At 43.6% G+C, this 19,233-nt stretch overlaps 1 protein-coding gene across 1 annotated transcript in view; it reads left to right on the forward strand.

Moving 5' to 3' along the window:
• usp30 (ubiquitin specific peptidase 30) overlaps window positions 1-19,233 on the forward strand; it is a 29,237-nt gene that overhangs the window by 5,316 nt on the left and 4,688 nt on the right. Inside the window, exons 3-12 of the mRNA XM_080208090.1 lie at window positions 1,019-1,201; window positions 3,684-3,787; window positions 4,715-4,813; window positions 5,892-5,937; window positions 6,809-6,903; window positions 9,212-9,271; window positions 11,542-11,628; window positions 14,876-14,950; window positions 17,418-17,628; window positions 18,875-18,977. Of these exons, the coding sequence (XP_080064216.1) occupies window positions 1,019-1,201; window positions 3,684-3,787; window positions 4,715-4,813; window positions 5,892-5,937; window positions 6,809-6,903; window positions 9,212-9,271; window positions 11,542-11,628; window positions 14,876-14,950; window positions 17,418-17,628; window positions 18,875-18,977 (1,063 nt within the window). The remainder of the gene's footprint in view (window positions 1-1,018; window positions 1,202-3,683; window positions 3,788-4,714; window positions 4,814-5,891; window positions 5,938-6,808; window positions 6,904-9,211; window positions 9,272-11,541; window positions 11,629-14,875; window positions 14,951-17,417; window positions 17,629-18,874; window positions 18,978-19,233) is intronic.

Here is a 19,233-nt window from a genome sequence, read left to right on the forward strand (position 1 = left end):
TTACATCATGATTTTTTGTAACTGTTTATTATTTAAAAATAATCCTGATGGTAAGATGCTCTTTTTATTTTCTATCTCTATCTCTCGCTGTCTCTTTTCTCCCCCGCCAACCCCCATCGTTCTCTCTCGCACTCTAAAATACTTCAGCACTGATGCAAAGTAGCTTGGAGGGATCAGTGATTCCGACAGACTGCAGCAGTCAAATTAACATTTGGGGAATCGAAACTCAAACTTTCCAGCTTGTCTGTATGCTTGCTCCAACGGCGCTGTATTGACAGGGGGACGGGGGGACGGGGAGGAGGACTGGTTACAAGGCTTCTCAATCCGAGAATATGGATCTGTTTTTATACTATATAATATATCGGACATCCCTTGATATTGCCTTGGGGTTGAACTGCAGCTTGTTTGTAATAGATAGATGTTAATGTGATCTACTGCTGAAAGACCACAGTACTTTTCACAGTAACTTTATTGCACTGTTAATGTAAGCTTACTTGTGACTAATAAATAAACTTTTGTACCCCCTGTGGGAATCCCAAGTAATTGAAGGTAATTTTGAGGCCAACTCGAAGTCAGTAAATTCCTTGAGAATTTCGACTTATAAAATTACCTTATTTTAATTATTGTTTTGCATTTGCGACAAAGCGTTTTGAATGCTCTGAGACACGTCTGCAGGAATTTTCCCAAGTAAAATATATAAACTTGGCTTGTGTCCAGATTGGGGTTGCTAGTAGCTTCCCATTCCCTGGCAGTCCAGCCCTTACGAGCCAAAGCAACTCAATCCGACTGATGCTTATGCCTCTTATTTACTAGAAGCTTGGAATTGACAGTTCTCAATGCTTCAGCCTCTTCAACAGACCTACACTAAATTAGAGCATTTTGATCTGTTAAACTTTGAGATGGATGCAACATAAAAGGGAGAAATGACTTATCAGAAAAAACTGATCTTATTAATGGGACAATTTAATGAGTAACTTGCTGGGAGCTGATCGTGACCTTGGAAATTATTCTTTTCCAGGCTTAGTCCCAGGCCTTTTGAACCTGGGCAACACCTGCTTTATGAACTCCCTGGTCCAGGGTCTGGCTGCTTGTCCGTCCTTCATCCGCTGGCTCGATGATTTTACCAAGCGTTACAACCTGGATAGCCCCCAGGAAGAGCGTTGTCCCTATCTCTCTGTCACACTGCTCCGATTGCTCCAAGGTGAGACACTGAGCGGGAAGGGGGCAAGATATAGATCAGAGTTCCGACAGGCTAAGGTACAGATCCTTTTCTTTGGCGGAAGTTACATGTTCAAAGTTGGCCATTGCATTGTGCTCTTTCATTGTTTGTTCATAGCATGTGGGCGTTGCAGGTAAGGCCAGCATTTATTGCCCATATCTAATTCCCTTGAGAAGGTGGTCGCGAGTTGCCCTCTTGAACTGCTGTGGTGTGAGGAAGGAGGTTTACACAGTGATATTAAAAGAATGGTGATATATTTCCAAGGCAGGAGGGTGTGAGACTTGGAGGGGACTTTCCAGATTGTGGTTTTCCCATGTGGCTGTTGCCCTTGCCCATCTAGGTGGTGGTGGTGGTGGTCTCATGTTTGTGTGGTGCTGTCACAGAAGCCTTGTGAGTTGCTGCAGTGCATCTTGTAGATGACATACACTGCTGCCACTGTGTGCTAATGGTGCTTGAGGTACCATTCACTCACCATCCGTTCAGCCACGGCTGAGCTTTGTTTAATCCACTGTCCTATCCAGCCTTTCAAAGTTCCTCCTGTATCTCTGTGAGAGTCAACTAACCATTCGCCAAAGATAAAAAGCTGACCCCGATCAGGGTTTAATCTTTAATGAGAAGTTGGCAGATCGTATTTCCAGCATTTTCTGCTTTCATTTCAGATTTCCGTTATTTCGTCTTTTTGCCAAAAGAAAATGTTGAAAACGATTAGTTCTGTGGTTTATTTTCTTCATGCGTGTCTCCCCTGCACGTGTGCGTTTGAAGCCAGAAGCTCATTGGGAGAACTCATGGGCTTGGAGCTGTGTGATTCTGTGCGTTTTGGGTGTGCACCTGGAGTAAGAAGCTGGATCTCAGCAGCTTCGTTTAGAGACTCAAAGGAAGAGAGGGATAATGAGACAAAAGGGAAATACGGGGGAGACTGCAAATCTGCCATAAGAACAAAAAAGGCTGGAAAAAAAAACTAGGGAGGTCAAGCAGCATCTGTGGAAAGAAACAGAGTTAATATGCAGAATTTAATGATTCTGTTTTCCAAGGTGTTGTCTCAGGTGGGAAAGGCAGAGGGCAGCTCAGCAACTGCCTCACCGGCTTGTCATGCCACGTTTTCAAGCGTTTTGGAAAAAAAATGCAGGAGTCAGACCCATGGAGTTATGCTGGACCCTTTGCACCAGCAACCTCAGCCCCTGACAGATTGCACCCCCCCCCCCACCCCAAGTCTGCAAAAAGGATCTCCCCCACACCATGAAACAGAACCCCCACCCTGAACCTCCCTAACAGGTCTCACTCTGCCACTGCCCTCCTGGTACTTCTGGGGAAGTGGGGGCTCTCTCCCTGGGGGCTGTACTTAACCCAACAAGGGCCATTTGCCAGGGTCCCCCATGGGTCTAGACCTGTTGTAAAGGGCTGGAGCGCATTGTCAGTTCCAGAAACGATATTTTAATTTAATTATGTAAGGTTCCTTTAAAAGTTTTCTTTTTGTTACAGCCCTATTACAGGACTATCATGCCTCTTACCAGTTTATTAGTTCATTTCATTGGCTTTTTATTAAAAGAGCATATAAACAGGATAGCTGGGGCACTGGGTCATGTGGAAGGTGAGCTGTGAGATTGAAAATTCAATAAACTCTCTCCATAAAGAACAGCTATGTCTTGGTTTAGGTTTACCGGCCAGCTTGATTAACATCAGAAGCTGATTGAGCTGCACTGTTCATCCCTCCCTTCACCAGCTCAGCAGTACTGAGGCAAACTGTCAGCCTAATTAAGGTGAGCTGATTCGGCACAAACCAGGGATTGACTAGAGGGCAACTTTTTAAATGCATCTTCCCCGAGTATGGAATCATAGAATCTCTACAGTGCAGAAGGAGGCCAGTTGCCCATTGAGCCTGCACCAACAACAATCCCACCCAGGCCCTATCCCCTGAACCCCACACATTTACCCTGCTAATCCCGCTGCCACTAAGGGGCAATTTAGCACAGCCAGTCCGTCTAACCCGCATATCTTTGGACTGTGGGAGGAAACTGGAGCACCCAGAGGAGTCCCACGCAGACACAGGGAGAACATACAAACTCCACACAGTCACCTGAGGCTGGAATTGAACCCAGGGCCCTAGCACTGTGAGGCAATAGTGCTAACCACTGTGCCACTCTACCTACAACATACAGAATTAGTTCATTTGCAGCAATTTGAAATGCAGTGATTTTTTTCGGCAGGTTCAGGAATCCAACGACATAACTCCTGAAAGCGCCTTGCTGTTTGTCAGTATATTGATCACCATAAACATAAAAGTCTATTCCATTATCTGTGATGCGTTTTGAGATGTCCCAAGGTTGTAAATGCAAGTCCCTCTGCCCATTGCATTTGCATGGAGCTGTGGCTCAGATGCAGGTCTGAATTCTCCTGTTTGGATGAATTGAGGTCCAAGGGGATTGTCACACATTGCGTGTTTCATTTTCTGCTTTTCTACTGCTAGTATTGTCCAATGGGGAAGAAACGTCAGAGGATGTGGTGGACGCCGGAAATCTCCTGGAAGTCTTGAGAATGTACAAATGGCAAATGTCTTCATTCGAAGAGCAGGTAAGCATTCAGACATCTAACAACCCCGTGCTCATATGGCAGTGTCACTGTTGAAGGAGTCGGACTGAAATATGAACACAATCACCAGTAGTAGCGGGGAAGGATCTTGTTGGTTTAGTAACTTTCAGTGATAGATACTAATCTGCAGTGTTTCCCTGTATCATCAGTAATAGATACTCAGTGCGCTTCCGTCGACAGTTCTCAAATTCCAGGGAAGAGATCCTGTTAAAGAACTATTGCTGCTGTACCAGGCCAAATGACCATCTCGGTGCTGTCATTTTATGATTCTTTATACTGTCATTCTTAACATTGCTGAGGGTCATTTGTTGCTTCAGAAGAAACTCTTCAAATGCGGATAATAAAAATATAACAAAATTTACTCCAACTTGTAAAACAAAGAAAAGGTTTAATAAAGAAATGTCATTACTCCAAACTTGGGGCCTCGCCCTAGGCCAATCCAAGCTCCCCATGATTCCCAACAGTTCTCATTTATAGTGAGTCTGCTGGTCAGCTGATCACATCATTCTGCAATTGATTCAATGGTTTACTGGGTCAGCTGGCTCTTACAGCTTGTAGGTTACAAATTGGTCACATTACAACCAACACAAAGTTGTCACCAGTTTATTCGAGCATCATTTACTTAATATCACCTCCTGTACCTTCACTGACTGCTGTTGGCTCATTTAGTTTCTGTCATCAGTATTTGCATGTTACGTTCATGTGCGTCTACTTCTAAACATTTGGCAAACGTGTCAATTCCTACCAAACCCCCTCCCTAAGTCATTGCTTCACCTATTCACGAGGTGCGGTTTGAGTTGTGAATTCAGTGAGTTCTGACAGTGTTCATTCTGTCACATTGGACTCTCTTTCTGACCCCTTTTCCTGTTCTCACTGAGTAAAGCTGATCTTTTAATCTTGTGTCGGCAGGATGCACACGAGTTATTTCATGTTCTCACTGCAGCCCTGGAAGACGAGCGAGACCGCCAGCCTCGAGTTGCACATCTGTTCGACGTTCGGTCTCTGGAGGTAAAGTGGCTTTTACACTGGGATTATGTTCTAATGGCTCCTGTCCTGACTTGACTATAAGATCACATGGTGTGTGAGATGTTCTAAGAAAACCCACCACCTTTTGCTGTGTCCAAAACGGAACTGGGATTTTAAAAAGGAACTATGTACAAACATGGTGGCCCAGTGGTCAACATTTCTGTCTCTCAGCACCGAGGACCCCGGGTTTCATTCCAACTTGGACGACTATCTGTGTGGAGTTTGCATGTTCTCGTTTCTGTTCTGGTTTCCTCCCGCACTCCAAAGATGTGCAGTTTAGGTGGATTGGCCATGCTAAGTTGCCCCTTGGAGGCCCAAGATGTGTAGATTAGGGGGTAAGTACATGAGGGTTACGGGGATAGGGCTTGGTAAGATGCTCTGTTAGAGAGTTGGTGCAGGCTTGATAGGCCAAATGGCCTCCTTCTGCACTGTAGGGATTCTACGAAAATAGTCTGATCGCGAAAGTTGCGTGTGGCTGCATTTTTCCACAGAAATAGTTTGGAAATAATTTACCTCTCAAGGAGTATGGTTTATATCAAAGAGGGTTCGGGTAGACATACTGCCACTGCTCAGACCAGAGACTTTTGAATGAACTTATCTCGCATTAAGTTGATCTTTCTCTAAACCCTAGCTATGACTGTAACACTACATCCTGCACTCTCTCGTTTCTTTCTCTATAACGGTACGCTTTGCCTCTGTAGTGCGCAAGAAACAATAGTATTCACTGTATGTTAACACATGTGACAACAGTCAATCAAATCAAACACTGACCAAACTTGTAGTCACCTTCCCTAATATTAGCCTGTGAAATGTTATGGGGGACATTTTTCTACGTGAGTTGTTAGTTGATGTTGAGCTGCTTTATTTTCCAGACAGCGAAGGAATGTGAAGTGAGAGATATTATCATAACTCACTGAATTCACAACCTCAAACTACACCTCATGAATACATAAAGTTAAAGTAAAGTTTAAGTTTATTTATAGTCACAAGTAAGGCTTACATTAACACTGCAATGAGGCTACTGAAACAGCCTTGGTAACCTGTGTCTCTGGTTCTATAGGCTCAGCCAGAACCGGAGGACAAGCAGCTGAGCTGCAGGAGCCGAGGTAAGAACCCTTGTTCCAGAATGAACTTCAGTGATGTACATTCTCATTCCAGCTGTGTTAGTGAATAACTCTGCATGCTAGCGTATTGAGCAACAATAACGGTGCGACTGGAGAGATTGAAGCCATAGGTTTTCCAGGCAATATCATGCTTATAGCCAACATACATGGAAAACTTGTAAGATTGAGTTCTGATTTGAAGGACTACATCATGATAAAGGCTTACCGGAACCGTGACTTTGAATGTTGAAAAGGTAGCATTGTATTTGATTTTTAAAAGCCTCCTACTTGTATATGCTTATTTTAAAAGTCACCCTTAATCTAATCCAAAGATGTGTGGGTTAGGTTGATTGACTATTCTAAGTTGCCCCTCAGTGTCAGGGGGATTAACAGGATAAATACATGGGGTTATAGGGATAGAGCATGGGTGGGATTGTTGTCAGTGTGACTTTATGGACTGAATGGCCTCTTTCTGCACTGTAGGGATTCTGTGATAGTGGAACGTCCCAAAGTGCTTCACAGGAACATTATCTAACACAATTTGACACTGGACCACATAAACTGATAATGGGACAGTTACAAAATATAAATGTTACCAAGGGAAAATTCTCTACAAGAATGTTTTGTTATCCAACCAAATTGGTCAACTCAATCCGAAGATTATTCAAGCAAGTCTTGATCATTACTTATTGTTAGTCTTTTGCTGCCAACCTTTTATCAAAATGTGATTTCCAGCTGTCTTTCCAAGATTGTTTTCTGTCTTTTTACTGCAACCACTGCGATTGAACTCCACACTAAGTTGCCTGATACGTTTTGCAGGATTTATCGCAAATCTACTGTTGTCAGTTAATATTGTATCTGTTCACTATTTAAGGGCCTTTGCTGCCACCACCAAGCCCTTGGAGGTCTCAGCATCCGTTCCATGGCCGACTAACCAGCAACATGGTGTGCAAGCGGTGCGAGCAACAGGTGGGTTTGTGTGGGAAGGAAGAGATGAATTCACCTAATAATGCTTTACACTTGGAGGGAATGCAGCCTAGGTTTACCAGAACAATACCTGAACTCCAAGGGTTAAATTACTAGGAGAGATTACATAAACTACATTGTATTGCGTGGAATTCGGAAGGCTAAAGGGTGATTTGATTGAAAAGTACACAAGGTAGAGTTAGATACAGAGAAACTTTCCGCTGGCAAGGTGGTCTACAGCTACAGGGCACAGTTAAAAATTAGTGCCAGACTTTTCAGGTGTGTAGTTAGGAAATAGATCTACAGGCAAAGTATAATAAAAATTTTGAACTCTCTTCTGCAAAACTGCAATTTTTTTTACTCATTCATGTCTCGTGGGTGTCGCTGGCTGGCCAGCATTTATTGCCCATCCTTCAATGCCCTTGGCAGGCAGTTGAGAGTCAACCACATTGCTGTGTCTCTGGAGTCATGTGACTGGGTAAGGATAACAGGTTTCCTTCCCTAAAGATCATTAGTGAACCAGATGAGTTTTTTTGACAATAGTTTCATGGTCACAGTAGATTCTTAATTCCAGGCATTTTTTATTGGATTCAAGTTCCACTGTCTGCATGATGGGATTTGAACCCGAGTCCCTGGAATATTATTAATAGTCTATCGATAATATCACAAGACCAAGATTCCATTTTAAATGATAAAGCTGAGATTAATATCTTAAAAATAAAAGCAAATTAATGCAGATGCTGGAATCTGAAACCAAAAGAAAAAATGCTGGAAAACCACAACTGGTCTGGCAGCATCTATAAGGAGAGAAAAAAGCCAATGTTTCGAGTCCAGATGACCCTTTGTCAAAGCTTTGAAAAGGGTTGGCTGGACTTGATTTAATATCTAAATTTTGTTATCCAATCGAGGGATATGAAGTGCAGTCAGGGTCAGCCATGATCTCAAAGAATGGCAGCGAGTCAGGGTAAATGGTCTATTTCTGCTTTTGTGTAAACACACATAAGTTTTTAAGCTTTAAATGGTATATTTTGGTTATCTACTGAAGTCCTAACCTGAGTTATGTTTCTGTTCTCACTTTGAAAATCAGACATTCTGAATGTAAATGCTAATATTCTAACTTGCAGCCGTGTCCATGTGCCTGCGCTGTAAATTCCAACAAGCATGTTGAAAGCTCCACAGTGCTGGCTGGCAGAGCCTGAGCTGGGGAACATTCCATGCCAATCCCTACATTGTTTATTAACTTTGCCAGATTGATTGCCATTAGAAATCCCCATGGAAGAGAACAAGTGGAAACAAGAGAATCGTGGGTGATTGAGGTTGCTTGCTATCACCCCTGCAAGTGAGTTAGCATTGAATTATGTAGAATTATCCCAGAAACAGGCTGTTTGGCTATGATGTTCATGTTCTCTCCCACCCCTTCTACATATAACCACATCAGAGTAACCTTCTATTCCTTTTACCCTCATGTTTTTATGCAACTTCCCCTTAAATATTATGCTGTGATATTCCCTCAGCTACTTTTTGTGAAAGGGTTTCCCACATTCTAAGCACACTGATTGAAGACCTATTTCCTGAACTCTTCGTTGGCTCAATAGTGACATTTTTGCAGTCCCTACAGTTGGTCAAGGTTTCTAATTTTGGATTTGCCCACAAGTAGAAACATCTTCTCTATGTCCACCTTAGTGGACTCGCCAGCATTAAAGGCATTTAAATAGTCATTGGATAAACATATGAATGATATTGGAATAGCGTAGGTGAGACGGGCTTTAGATTGGTTTCACAGGTTGGCGCAATATTGAGGGCTGAAGGGCCTGTACTGCATTGTTATGTTCTATGTTATCAAACACCATCATATTTGTATGAAGCATTGTAAACCTGTGGAGGGATAAGCCATACAAAATTCCTGTTCTGTGTGGAAGACAAGGATACTTGTTTGTTGAGAGCTATAGTCCTAAGCTGTGACTCACTTTAGAACCTGTGATTCGGGTTCACATGCTGAGTTTTGCATAGTTTTATTTGCTCACATGCTGTTTCTCTTTTTCTAATCCTGGTTCTGTAGATGATAAGCTGTGAACTTAAGCCCACAGAGGACTGGGGCAGAACAGTCCTGCTATGGTTGGAAGTACCGTGGTTGCGGTTGTGGGCGGTGGGGGGGGGGGGGGGGGGGGGGGGACGGTGTTGGTCGAGGAGGGAGATAGGCTGCTACTGCCCTCCCTCTCTCTGGGCTCCATGCATTATGCGAAGCATGGGTGTAAGGAAAGACTGCAGTGAGAACTTCACATAATCGCTGGCTTTGCATTTTTCTTGTCAGAGTCCTGTGAGGTATGACACATTTGACAGTCTCTCCCTCAGCATTCCAACAGTCACGTGGGTATGTACTGTCTACAATTCATTTTGTGCTGATTACATTGTATTATTTCTACTGATTAAGAACAGGCAAATTCATTGTGCTTGTGTGTGGTGTAGCAACTTCAGAGACTTGAGCGCTGACTCTCTGATGCAGCACAGCCCTGGTGTCTGAAGGGTGTTTTTCAGGTGAGAAAGCATCTGCTCGCTCAGATGGACACAAAAGATATCTTGCTATTTGTTCAAAGAGGGGCAGGGGAGTTTTCCCCTGTGTCTCAGACAATATTATCCCTCAGCCAACATCAGTGAAATGGGTAATCTGGTTATAGTTACATGACTGTCTGTGGGAGTTTGCTGTGCACAGTGACTACATTTCAAAAGTATTTCATTGGCTGCTAAGGCATTTTGGGATGTTCTAAGTTGTATATAAATGCACATTTCTCCTCTTCTAGGTAAATTATATGGGAGAAAGTGGGGAAGAGGAAGGGAATTGAGTCCTGAGTGGGAACTGAGGCTGTGGATGATTCAACTGGAATCTGGCTGAAGAATGTATTTTGAGGTGTGGGGTGTGAAGAGGAAATGGGACCAGCATGTAGTTTGAGACAAGTCAGAGAAGCTCAGTTGAGTGGGACTCCAGGAGCAGCAGAGCAGAAGAGATACAACTGGGGTGGAAATGGAAACGAACGAAGGTGTGATACAGGCTCCAGGAAGGGGGAAAGAGGAGACATGGTGAGAGCAAAAGAATGGAATTAAATCAAAATAACCTACTTTTGGAAAAAATTAGAGGAAGTTGAAAGCAAAGTCTCACCGTAGGAAAGAGAGTGAAAGTGTTTGGATACTCTGATTACAATTCTTCCTACATTACAAAAGTGACTACACTTCAAAAAGTATTTAGTTATCTGTAAAGCCCTTTGGGATGTCCAGAGATCCTGATAGATGCTATATAAATGCATGACGTGGAGCTGCCGGCATTGGACTGGGGTAGGCACAGTAAGTAGTCTCACAACACCAGGTTAAAGTCCAACAGGTAGCACGAGCTTTTGGAGCACTGCCCCTTCATCAGGTGAGTGCAGGATTTGGTGCACAAACAGGGCACATGTAGACTCAATTACAAGATAATGGTTGGAATGCGAGGCTTAACAGGTAATCAAGTCTTTACAAGTGCAGACAGTGTGAGTGGAGAGAGGTTAAAGAGGTGTGAATTGTCTCCAGCCAGGACAGTTAGTGAGATTGCCCAGGCAAGTTGTGAGGGTTACAGATAGTGTGCAAGTCTCCCTTTTTTGGTGCGACACTGCAGTCTAGTGGTCGCAGGTAAGCAATTGTATTGTTACAGGTTTCGGATTACATACAGTTTTTCCATGATAAAAGTGTTGCCTTCCTTAGATGGTTTGTCGCTGCTTATGGTAGCCTTTTGTCAGCTGTTTCAATTATGGATATTGCCAGTGGTCATTTGAAAAGAGTTACACGAGTTTATATCTGCACCTGTAGCAGCACATGCAGATAGAAAAGACTCCATGATTCCATCAACACACATTATCAGATGTATTGTCATGGTTTAAAAAGGATTGAAGTGGAGATGGAGGAAACAAATTAAAATGTTTTAAAGTTTATTTATTCGTCACAGGTAAGGCTTACATTAACGCTGCAGTGAAGTTACTGTGAAATTCACCTAGTCGCCACACTCCGTTGCCTGTTCGGGTCAATTCATCTAACTGACACGTCTTTCAGAATGTGGGAGGAAACTGGAGCATCCGGAGGAAACCCACGCAGAGAATTTGCAAATTCCGTACAGACAGTGACCCAAGTCTGGAATCAAACCCGGGTCCCTGGCGCTGTGAAGCAGCAGTGCTAACCACTGTGCTACCATGCTGCCCAATGACTTATTTTACAGTTCACTAAAGCTGGAAAGTGACTTTTCTAATTGATAGCTATGCTTTTCTGTCATGGATGATCCTGGCTTGGGTCACTGTCTGTGCGGAGTTTGCATGTTCTCCCTGTGTCTGTATGGGTTTCCTCCCATAGTCCAAAGATGTGTGGGTTAAGTTGATTGACGTGATAAATTGTCCCTTAGTGTCAGGGGACTTGCAGTGTAAATACGTGGGGCTACGGGGACAGGGCCTGGGTGGGATTACAGTTGGTGCAGACTCAATGGGTCGAATATCTTCCTCCTGCATTGTAGGGATTTTATGATAAGGAAACTATATAAATGCAAAGATTGTGAGTGTTATGTTGTGCTAGTGCATCTGCTCTGTGCAACACTGGTTTTAAATAACCTGTTATTTTATGCCTTTGCAGGGCAGACCTGTGACATTGGACCTCTGCCTGCAACACTTCATCTCCTCAGAAACTATTAAAGATGTGGTGTGTGAGAACTGTACCAAGGTGAGCAGCACTCCATTTATTCCCATTAACCCTGGCGATGCCTTTTGCACAGAATAGAAGAATTCTGCACATGATGTGCATATGATTCTTATTGGGCGTGTAAACTTTTGACCACCCAAGCTGGTGGTGCAGTGAAGTTTATGAGTGAAAGAAGGTCAGAAATGTTTTCATGGATTTAAAAATAGAAATAAGGCCCTTCCTCTGATGGCTGGGTTGGTGAATGCTGAACCACACAAAGTAGGATGGTTTGAGGTTCAATCCTTGGTCTATGTTGAGTTAGCTAATCTCGAGTCAGAACAGTGGGAATTGCACTATAGCTGCCTCTACGTGGCGAAGGGGAGGGGGAAAAGATATTACTTGGGGTTCCCATTCCTGAGACGTTGATCTCTACTGGGGAAACGTGTTTGTGGAGATTAGGCGAGAACACATTAGGTGTGATGCTGCCAGTGGTTGAACAGTTCACTATCTAGACTGTGACATTTAAAGAATAACTATGACAGCAGATGCAAAGATTTAGAAGAAAAAGTGCAAAAATTAGTAAAGCTCAAAGGTGACGTGCGTGCATTGCTGCAGAAAATTAGCCGTAAAGTTGCTATATAATATAGCGATGGTCTGAATGGCCTAATTCTGCTCCTGTATCTTATGGGTTATGGAGAGAAGGCAAGAAAATGGGGATGAGGAGCATATCAGCTGTGATTGAATGGCGGAGCAGACTGATGGGCTGATTGGCCTAATTCTGCTCCTATATCATATGAACTTACAGTACTTATGTTACTGGATGCATAATCTGGGGGCATGAACTAATATAAACTCCTCAGATACTGAAGCAGTCATTGTCCAAATGCAGTGACCATATCCAGGCTTGGGCTGACAAGTGGCAGGTGAACATGTGCACTGCACAAGTCGCAGGCAATACCAGGCAAAATCCTGGAATTCCCTCCCTAACGGCATTATGGGTCAACCCACAGAACATGCACTGTAGCGATTCAAAAAGGCAGCTCACCACCAGCTTCTCAAGGACAACAAGAAATGGGCAATAAATGCTGGCCAGTCAGCAATGCCCATCTTCCACGAATGAATAGAAAGAAATCTCCAACAAGAGAGGATCTAACCATTGCCCTTTGCCAGTCAATGGCATTATCATTGCTGAATCCTCCAATATCAACATTCTGGGGGTTACCATTGACCAGATACATAACTGGATTAGCTATATAAAAACTGTGCCTACCAGAGCAGGTCAAAGACTAGGAATCCTGAAGCAAGTAACTGACTCCCCAAAGCCTGTCCATCATCTACAAGGCAGAAATCAGGAGTGCAATGGAATACTCACCACTTGCCCAGATAACTGCAGCTCCAGTTACACTTGAGAAGCTCGATACCATTCAGGGCAAATCAGCTCACCTGATTGTTGCCACTTTCACAAAATTTCAATCCCTCCACCACCAATGAGCAGTGGAAGCCATATGTACCATCTACAAGATACACTGCAGGAACTCATCAAGGTTCCTTAGGCAGCACCTTCCAAACCCAAGATCACTACCATCTAGAAAGGCAAGAGATTAGGTGGATTGGCCATGCTAAATTGCCCCTTAGTGTTAGGGGGACTAACTAGGTTAAATGCATGGGGTTATGGAGATAGACCTGGGTGGGATTGTGGTTGGTCCAGACTCGATGGGCTGAATGGCCTCTTTCTGCACTGTAGGGATTCTATGACTTAGATACCTGGGAACATCACCACCTGGAAATTCTCCTCCAAGTCACTTACCATCCTGAATTGGAAATATATTGTTGTTCCTTCACTGTCATTGGGTCAAAATCCTGGAACTCCCTCTCTAACAGTCCTGTGGATGTACCCACAGCACATGGACTGCAACAGTTCAAGAATGTAGCTCATCAGTCCTTTCTGAAGGTCAACTAGAGATGGACAATAAATGCTGGTCTAGACAGCAATGCCCACATCCTGTAAATGAGTTTTTAAGAATACAAATTTGGAGTGGGAGTAGGCCATTCAGCCCCTCTAGCCTGTTCCACCAATCAATAAGATTCTCATCTGACTATAGCTTCAGTTCCACATTCTGCCTACCCTATGGTATCCTTTGACTCTCTTGTTAATCAAGAGCATGTAAGTGCAAATCCCACCCCACCACAGCAGCTGTGAAATTTAAACTCAAATAAATAAATCTGCAATAAAAAGCCAGTATCAGTAATTCTGAACATGCAAAACTAATGGCTTGTCATTAATTGCTCATTTGCAACATTTACAGAAGAAAATTTGATGTCCTTACCTATACATGACATATACATGACCCCAGACCCTTAGCAATGTGGTCATTCCTTCACTACTTCTGAAAAGACCGAACAAGCCACTCAAGTTACATAATAACTAGGAGCAGGAGTAGGCCATCTGGCCCCTTGAGCCTGCTCCGCTATTCAATAAGATCATGGCTGATCTTTCCATGGACTCAGCTCCACTTATCTGCGTGCTCACCATAACCCTTAAATACTTTACTGTTTAAAAATTTATCCATCTCTGCCTTAAAAATATTCAAGAAGGCAGCTCACCACCACCATCTCAAGGGTCATTAGGAGTGGTTCGTAAAAGCTGACCTTCCAAACAACACCCACATCCTGTGAAAGAATCAAAAAGAAATGAGTTTCTGAAAGGTAATCCAGCATGATTGTGAGTTTTCAGGGGAGATGGGATGAGGAGTGTAAAGAAAATAAACTAGATAAGAGCATTAGACAGCTCTTCTGAAGGAGACCCAAGTGTTCAGGTGCAGTTTCTGAGAATACTGCTATCCGAGGGCATCCAGTGTTGTGTTGGCAGCAGCTTCAAAATTTCCAACACATAAAGTTGGATGTGAATCTTGGATGACCCTGGACATGTCAGGAGAACGAAACACTAGCTGGAGAGGGGAGAAATGGGAGTATGGGAAGATGGTCCACAATGACTGACCTCAGTGTGCAATGTGGAAGTTAGGAAGAGATTGTGTTTACATGTTTTTCTTCTTTCTGAATGTTATATGTTTAAATAGTTGCTTTACGATCACATAATTTGATGGTGATGTCATTAGGGTGCTGTATTACTTTCAGTTTGTACTGTGTACAGGCCGGACATGCTTGAATAAATGTGTTGTTAGTTTGAATCTACGTGTGCAAACCATATCTTTTTTTGTGTAAAACCCACGACCTCTAATGTAATTAGAACATTACACTGACAACACTTTCTGTTTTTCTGCAAATCCAGGCAGGAGAAACGCTGAATGGACAGTCTGCAGAGAACCAAAGGACAACCTTCATCAAACAGCTGAAAATTGGAAAGGTGAGGTTTGTTTCAATGGCAGGATCTGCTTCCAGCAAGCTTGATAGTTATACTCCTGGAAAGGCTTCAGAGATTTATTTTAAAGGAGTATTTTGAAAATAGAAAGCGGATCTCCCTCAGAAGAGAGAAGACTTTGTGACTCTGGCAGCACTCAGCAGGTCAGGCAGGGTCTGTGCAGGGAAGAAGATGGGGGTCAACATTTAGGTCTATGATCCTTTGTCAGAACGATGTGGTGAAGGGTTATCTAATCTGTGGTGTTAACCATGCCATGCCTTTACAGCAGACAGTGCTGAATGCTTGCAGTAGTGTCTCTTTCTAAATGGCACAGCTGAGAACTCAAGTGAAATCTCTCTACTGCCAGGCATCAGAAATGTGGCATAAAGGCCCCTTCCATTTGATAGGTGAGTTCTCAATCACTGCCCATTCCCTCCTGCTGTTCAGTTTGGTTTTGCAATCTAATGATTCACAATTATCTTTCATCCTCCAGTGTCATGTCCGGAGCCATTCTTTATGCATGAGCTTGTTAGTGAGTGTCAGCAGCTTACTGCAACACGGTGGAGTGAAGGTCACAGCTGAACCACATCCCTCTCGCACTCACCGCTTTGATTGGGAGTCACTGCTGTTTGGGAGCTAAAAGACAAATTTCACCTCCACCACCGCCCCCCCAAATCCACACTGTAGGTGCCTATTACCACTGCAGTTGTGCAGGGCGGCACAGTGGCACACTGGCTAGCACTGCTGCTCCACTGCGCGAGGAACCCAGGTTCAATTCTGGTCTTGAGTCACTGTCTGTGTGGACTTTGCACATTCTCCCTGTGTCTGCATGGGTTTCCTCTGGGTACTCCGGTTTCCTCCCACAGTTCAAAGATGTGTGGGTTAGGTTGATTGGCCATGCTAAATTGACCCTAGTGTCAGGGCAATTAGCAGGGTAAATGTGTGGGTTTATGGGAATAGGGCCTGGGTGGGATTGTGGTTGGTACAGACATGATGGGCCAAATGGCCTCCTTCTGCACTGTAGGGATTCTATGATTGTGATCTGCTGACACGTTGATGTTATCATTGATGTCCTAGTTTGTGTCGGTGTCTGTGACTATAACTTCCTCCTCCCAGTTCCAGACATCTGATTTAGTGAATTTACTCAGACTAAAGGCCTTGGTGCTTTTATAAAGACATAATTTTTTTTTTAATCAGAGCAGCTTATGTGATTTTTAAACTTGTGTAATTATTAACCCAGTGCTGGCCTCTTGTGTACCCCTAATTTTCATCACTTCATCACAGGAGGCCGTGCCTTCAACTATCTGGACCCTAAGCTCTGGCATTCCCTCCCCAAACCTCTCTATCTCTCTCTCTATATTTCTTGCTTCCTTCCAAATATTCCAGAAATGTTTGACCAAGCTTATGGTCACCTGTTCCAGTAACTCCTGACGTGGCTTGGTGTCATATTTTATTTGGGACATCTTTACTACATTAAGGTTGTGATATAAATGCAAACTGTCATAAGCTCACACGTTCTTAGTCTCTGAGAACCTATTGTTTGACGAAGTAGATCCCAGCTGGGGGTCATTGCGTTTAGATGATCAATAGGACCAGTGGGCTGATGAATGACAGCCGGAGTTTAATTTAGATAAATGTGAGGTGATGCATTTAGGTAGATCAAACCAGGACAGGATTCAGTCAATGGTAGGGTGTTGGGGAGAGTTATAGAACAAAGAGATCTAGGGATACATGTTCGTAGCTCATTGAAAGTGGAGTCACAGGTGGACAGAGTGGTGAAGAAGGCATTTGGTATGCTTGGTGTCATTGGTTGGAACATTGAATACAGAAGTTGGGATGTCTTGTTGAAGTTGTACAAGATATTGGTAAGGCCACACTTGGAATACTGTGCACAGTTCTGGTCACCCTATTATAGAAATGATATTAAATAGAGTGCAGAAAACATTTACTAGATGCTAGTAGGGCTTGATGTTTTGAGTTTTAAGGAGAGGCTGGATAGATTGGGACTTTTTTCTCTGCAGTGTAGAAGGCTTAGGAGTGATCTTATAGAGCTCTATAAAATAATGAGGGGCACAGATCAGCTAAATAGTCAATATCTTTTCCCAAAGGTAGGGGAGCTTAAAACTAGAGGGCATAGGTTTAAGGTGAGAGGGAAGAGATATAAAAGGGTCCAGAGGGGCAATTCTTTCACACAGAGGGTGGTGAGTGTCTGGAACATGCTGCCAAAGATAGTAGTAGAGGTGAATACAATTTTGTCTTTTAAAAAGTTACATGAGTAAGATGCTTATCAGGGGATGTGGGCCAAGCACGAGCAATTGGCACTAGCTTAGTCATCAAAAAAAAAGGGTGGCGTGGACAAGTTGGGCCGAAGAGCCTGGTTCCATGCTGTAACCTCTATGACTATGATGAAAAAGCAGGGGCAATGAAGATCACGTGTGGTAATTTCTAATCCGTGCATCCTGATGTTTTTAAGCTCCCCCAGTGCCTGTGTATCCACCTGCAAAGGCTCTCGTGGTCCAACCATGGAACCCCCCTGAAACGCAATGAGCATGTGCAGTTCAGCGAGCTGCTCTCACTCGATACCTACAAGTACCGCAGCCCATCGCAGAGGCAGGGCCACCGCAGAATGAGCAGGCCCGCCAGTACGGGGAGTTTACCACGGATGCTGGAGGAAACGAAGCCAGGTACTCACTGTGTTAACAGGAAGCTCACCGCACAGCGTCTGAAATCAATGATGCGATCCTTATTTCCACCTCAAGCTATTTTTTTTTTAAATCCAGGATAGAAGTTCAGTCTTTTGGAACATTTATAATTCTGTTAATGGATCCATTCCAGAGTAAAGATTAAGGCTGTGCAGCTCGGCAGCAAGCCCAGCAATAATAGTTCACAACTTTGAATAAAACTTCCTCACTCAGTGCTTTGGTTTCATTACAGAGGATACAGGGCATGCAAACAGGCCATTAGACCCAACTGGTGTTTCTATCCCACTCAAGGCTTTACCTATTTTTCCTCATCTAAATTGATTATATCTAAAAATAAGCTGTCAACCTGGTGAAGCTACAACACAGGACAACTTGTGTGTCAAGCAGCATAAACAGCAAATAGCAGAACTAAGCAATCTCACAATCAATGGATCAGAGCTAAGCTCTGGTGTCCTGCCAAATCTAGCTGTGAATGGCGGACAATTAGCAGCACACTGGAGGAGGCTCCACAAATATTCCCATCCTCAATGATGGAGGAGCCCAGCACATGAGTGCAGCAGGTGGGAAAGGCAGTGTTGAAGCTGCCAGCAGACATATTGTTAACAGCTTAGAAAAGAAAGAAAAATAGAACACCCTCCCCCACTCCTAGCAAGGGAGAATGTTGGAGGTAGTGCCAAGGTGCTCCCTAAGCATGACCCAGCACTCCCCTCCTGTGTGATACACTCATCTGTGCTCCTGCAATGGGCCTGCCTGGCAAGTACACACTAGGGAAACAGTTGAAATTCACATTGGCTTGCGCTCACACCAACGTGAATATATAATGTAATGGTGGTGTGGGAATTATCAGATGTGGAGGCTTGATAATTAGATTTTAATGGAAACATTGTGAACCCTGTCACTTCAGTGGCAGAGATGGGTAGGGGACAATGCAACGGGACTTACCACTGACGTATGACACGATTTGGGCTTGTGAGATTTGGCGCTTGTGTCTCCATTCACGCTCAGTGCGAATGGGAACGCAGAATCCCAGCCTGTATCTCTTCAGCCTTTTTGTGTCCTTCCTACAGCTTACCTTCCCACCTAACTTGGTGTCATCAGCCCAATTTTTATACATTGCAAACATTAGATACGTGAGCAAACTTTGATGTAATTTTCTCCCGGCAGTTGTTCATGAGTTACTTCAGAGATGGCTGTTTTAAATCTTGTTTCCCTGTTTGTCTCCTCTCAGGATTCATGCAGCCGAGTCTGAGTAAAATGCAAGTTGCAAACGGAGCATGTGCATCCTCTCTGTTATCCACTTCCTTTGCAGCCTCACCATCTCGAAGTTATAGGTGAGTCTTTCCAATTTTAATTTTGTTTTCCCCAGAAACTTCATTTTGTTTTTGTTTTATACTGGCCGAATGGTACATCAAAATGTACTTCAGAATTAAAGGATCCCTCGAGTGGGTTTCCAGGATGAATCTGGGATTGCACTGCTGGGTTTCTGTCACTGAAGGCCCTTATGCTGTTCTTTAATGACAAAAGATAATTGCACTCAGTATCTATTTGAAAAGGAATAGTTAGCAGGCCTGTGGCAGAATGAACAAG

This window comes from Carcharhinus amblyrhynchos, chromosome 20, assembly GCF_965287045.1.
Source record: "Carcharhinus amblyrhynchos chromosome 20, sCarAmb.v2.hapA, whole genome shotgun sequence".
Lineage (NCBI taxonomy): Eukaryota > Metazoa > Chordata > Chondrichthyes > Carcharhiniformes > Carcharhinidae > Carcharhinus > Carcharhinus amblyrhynchos.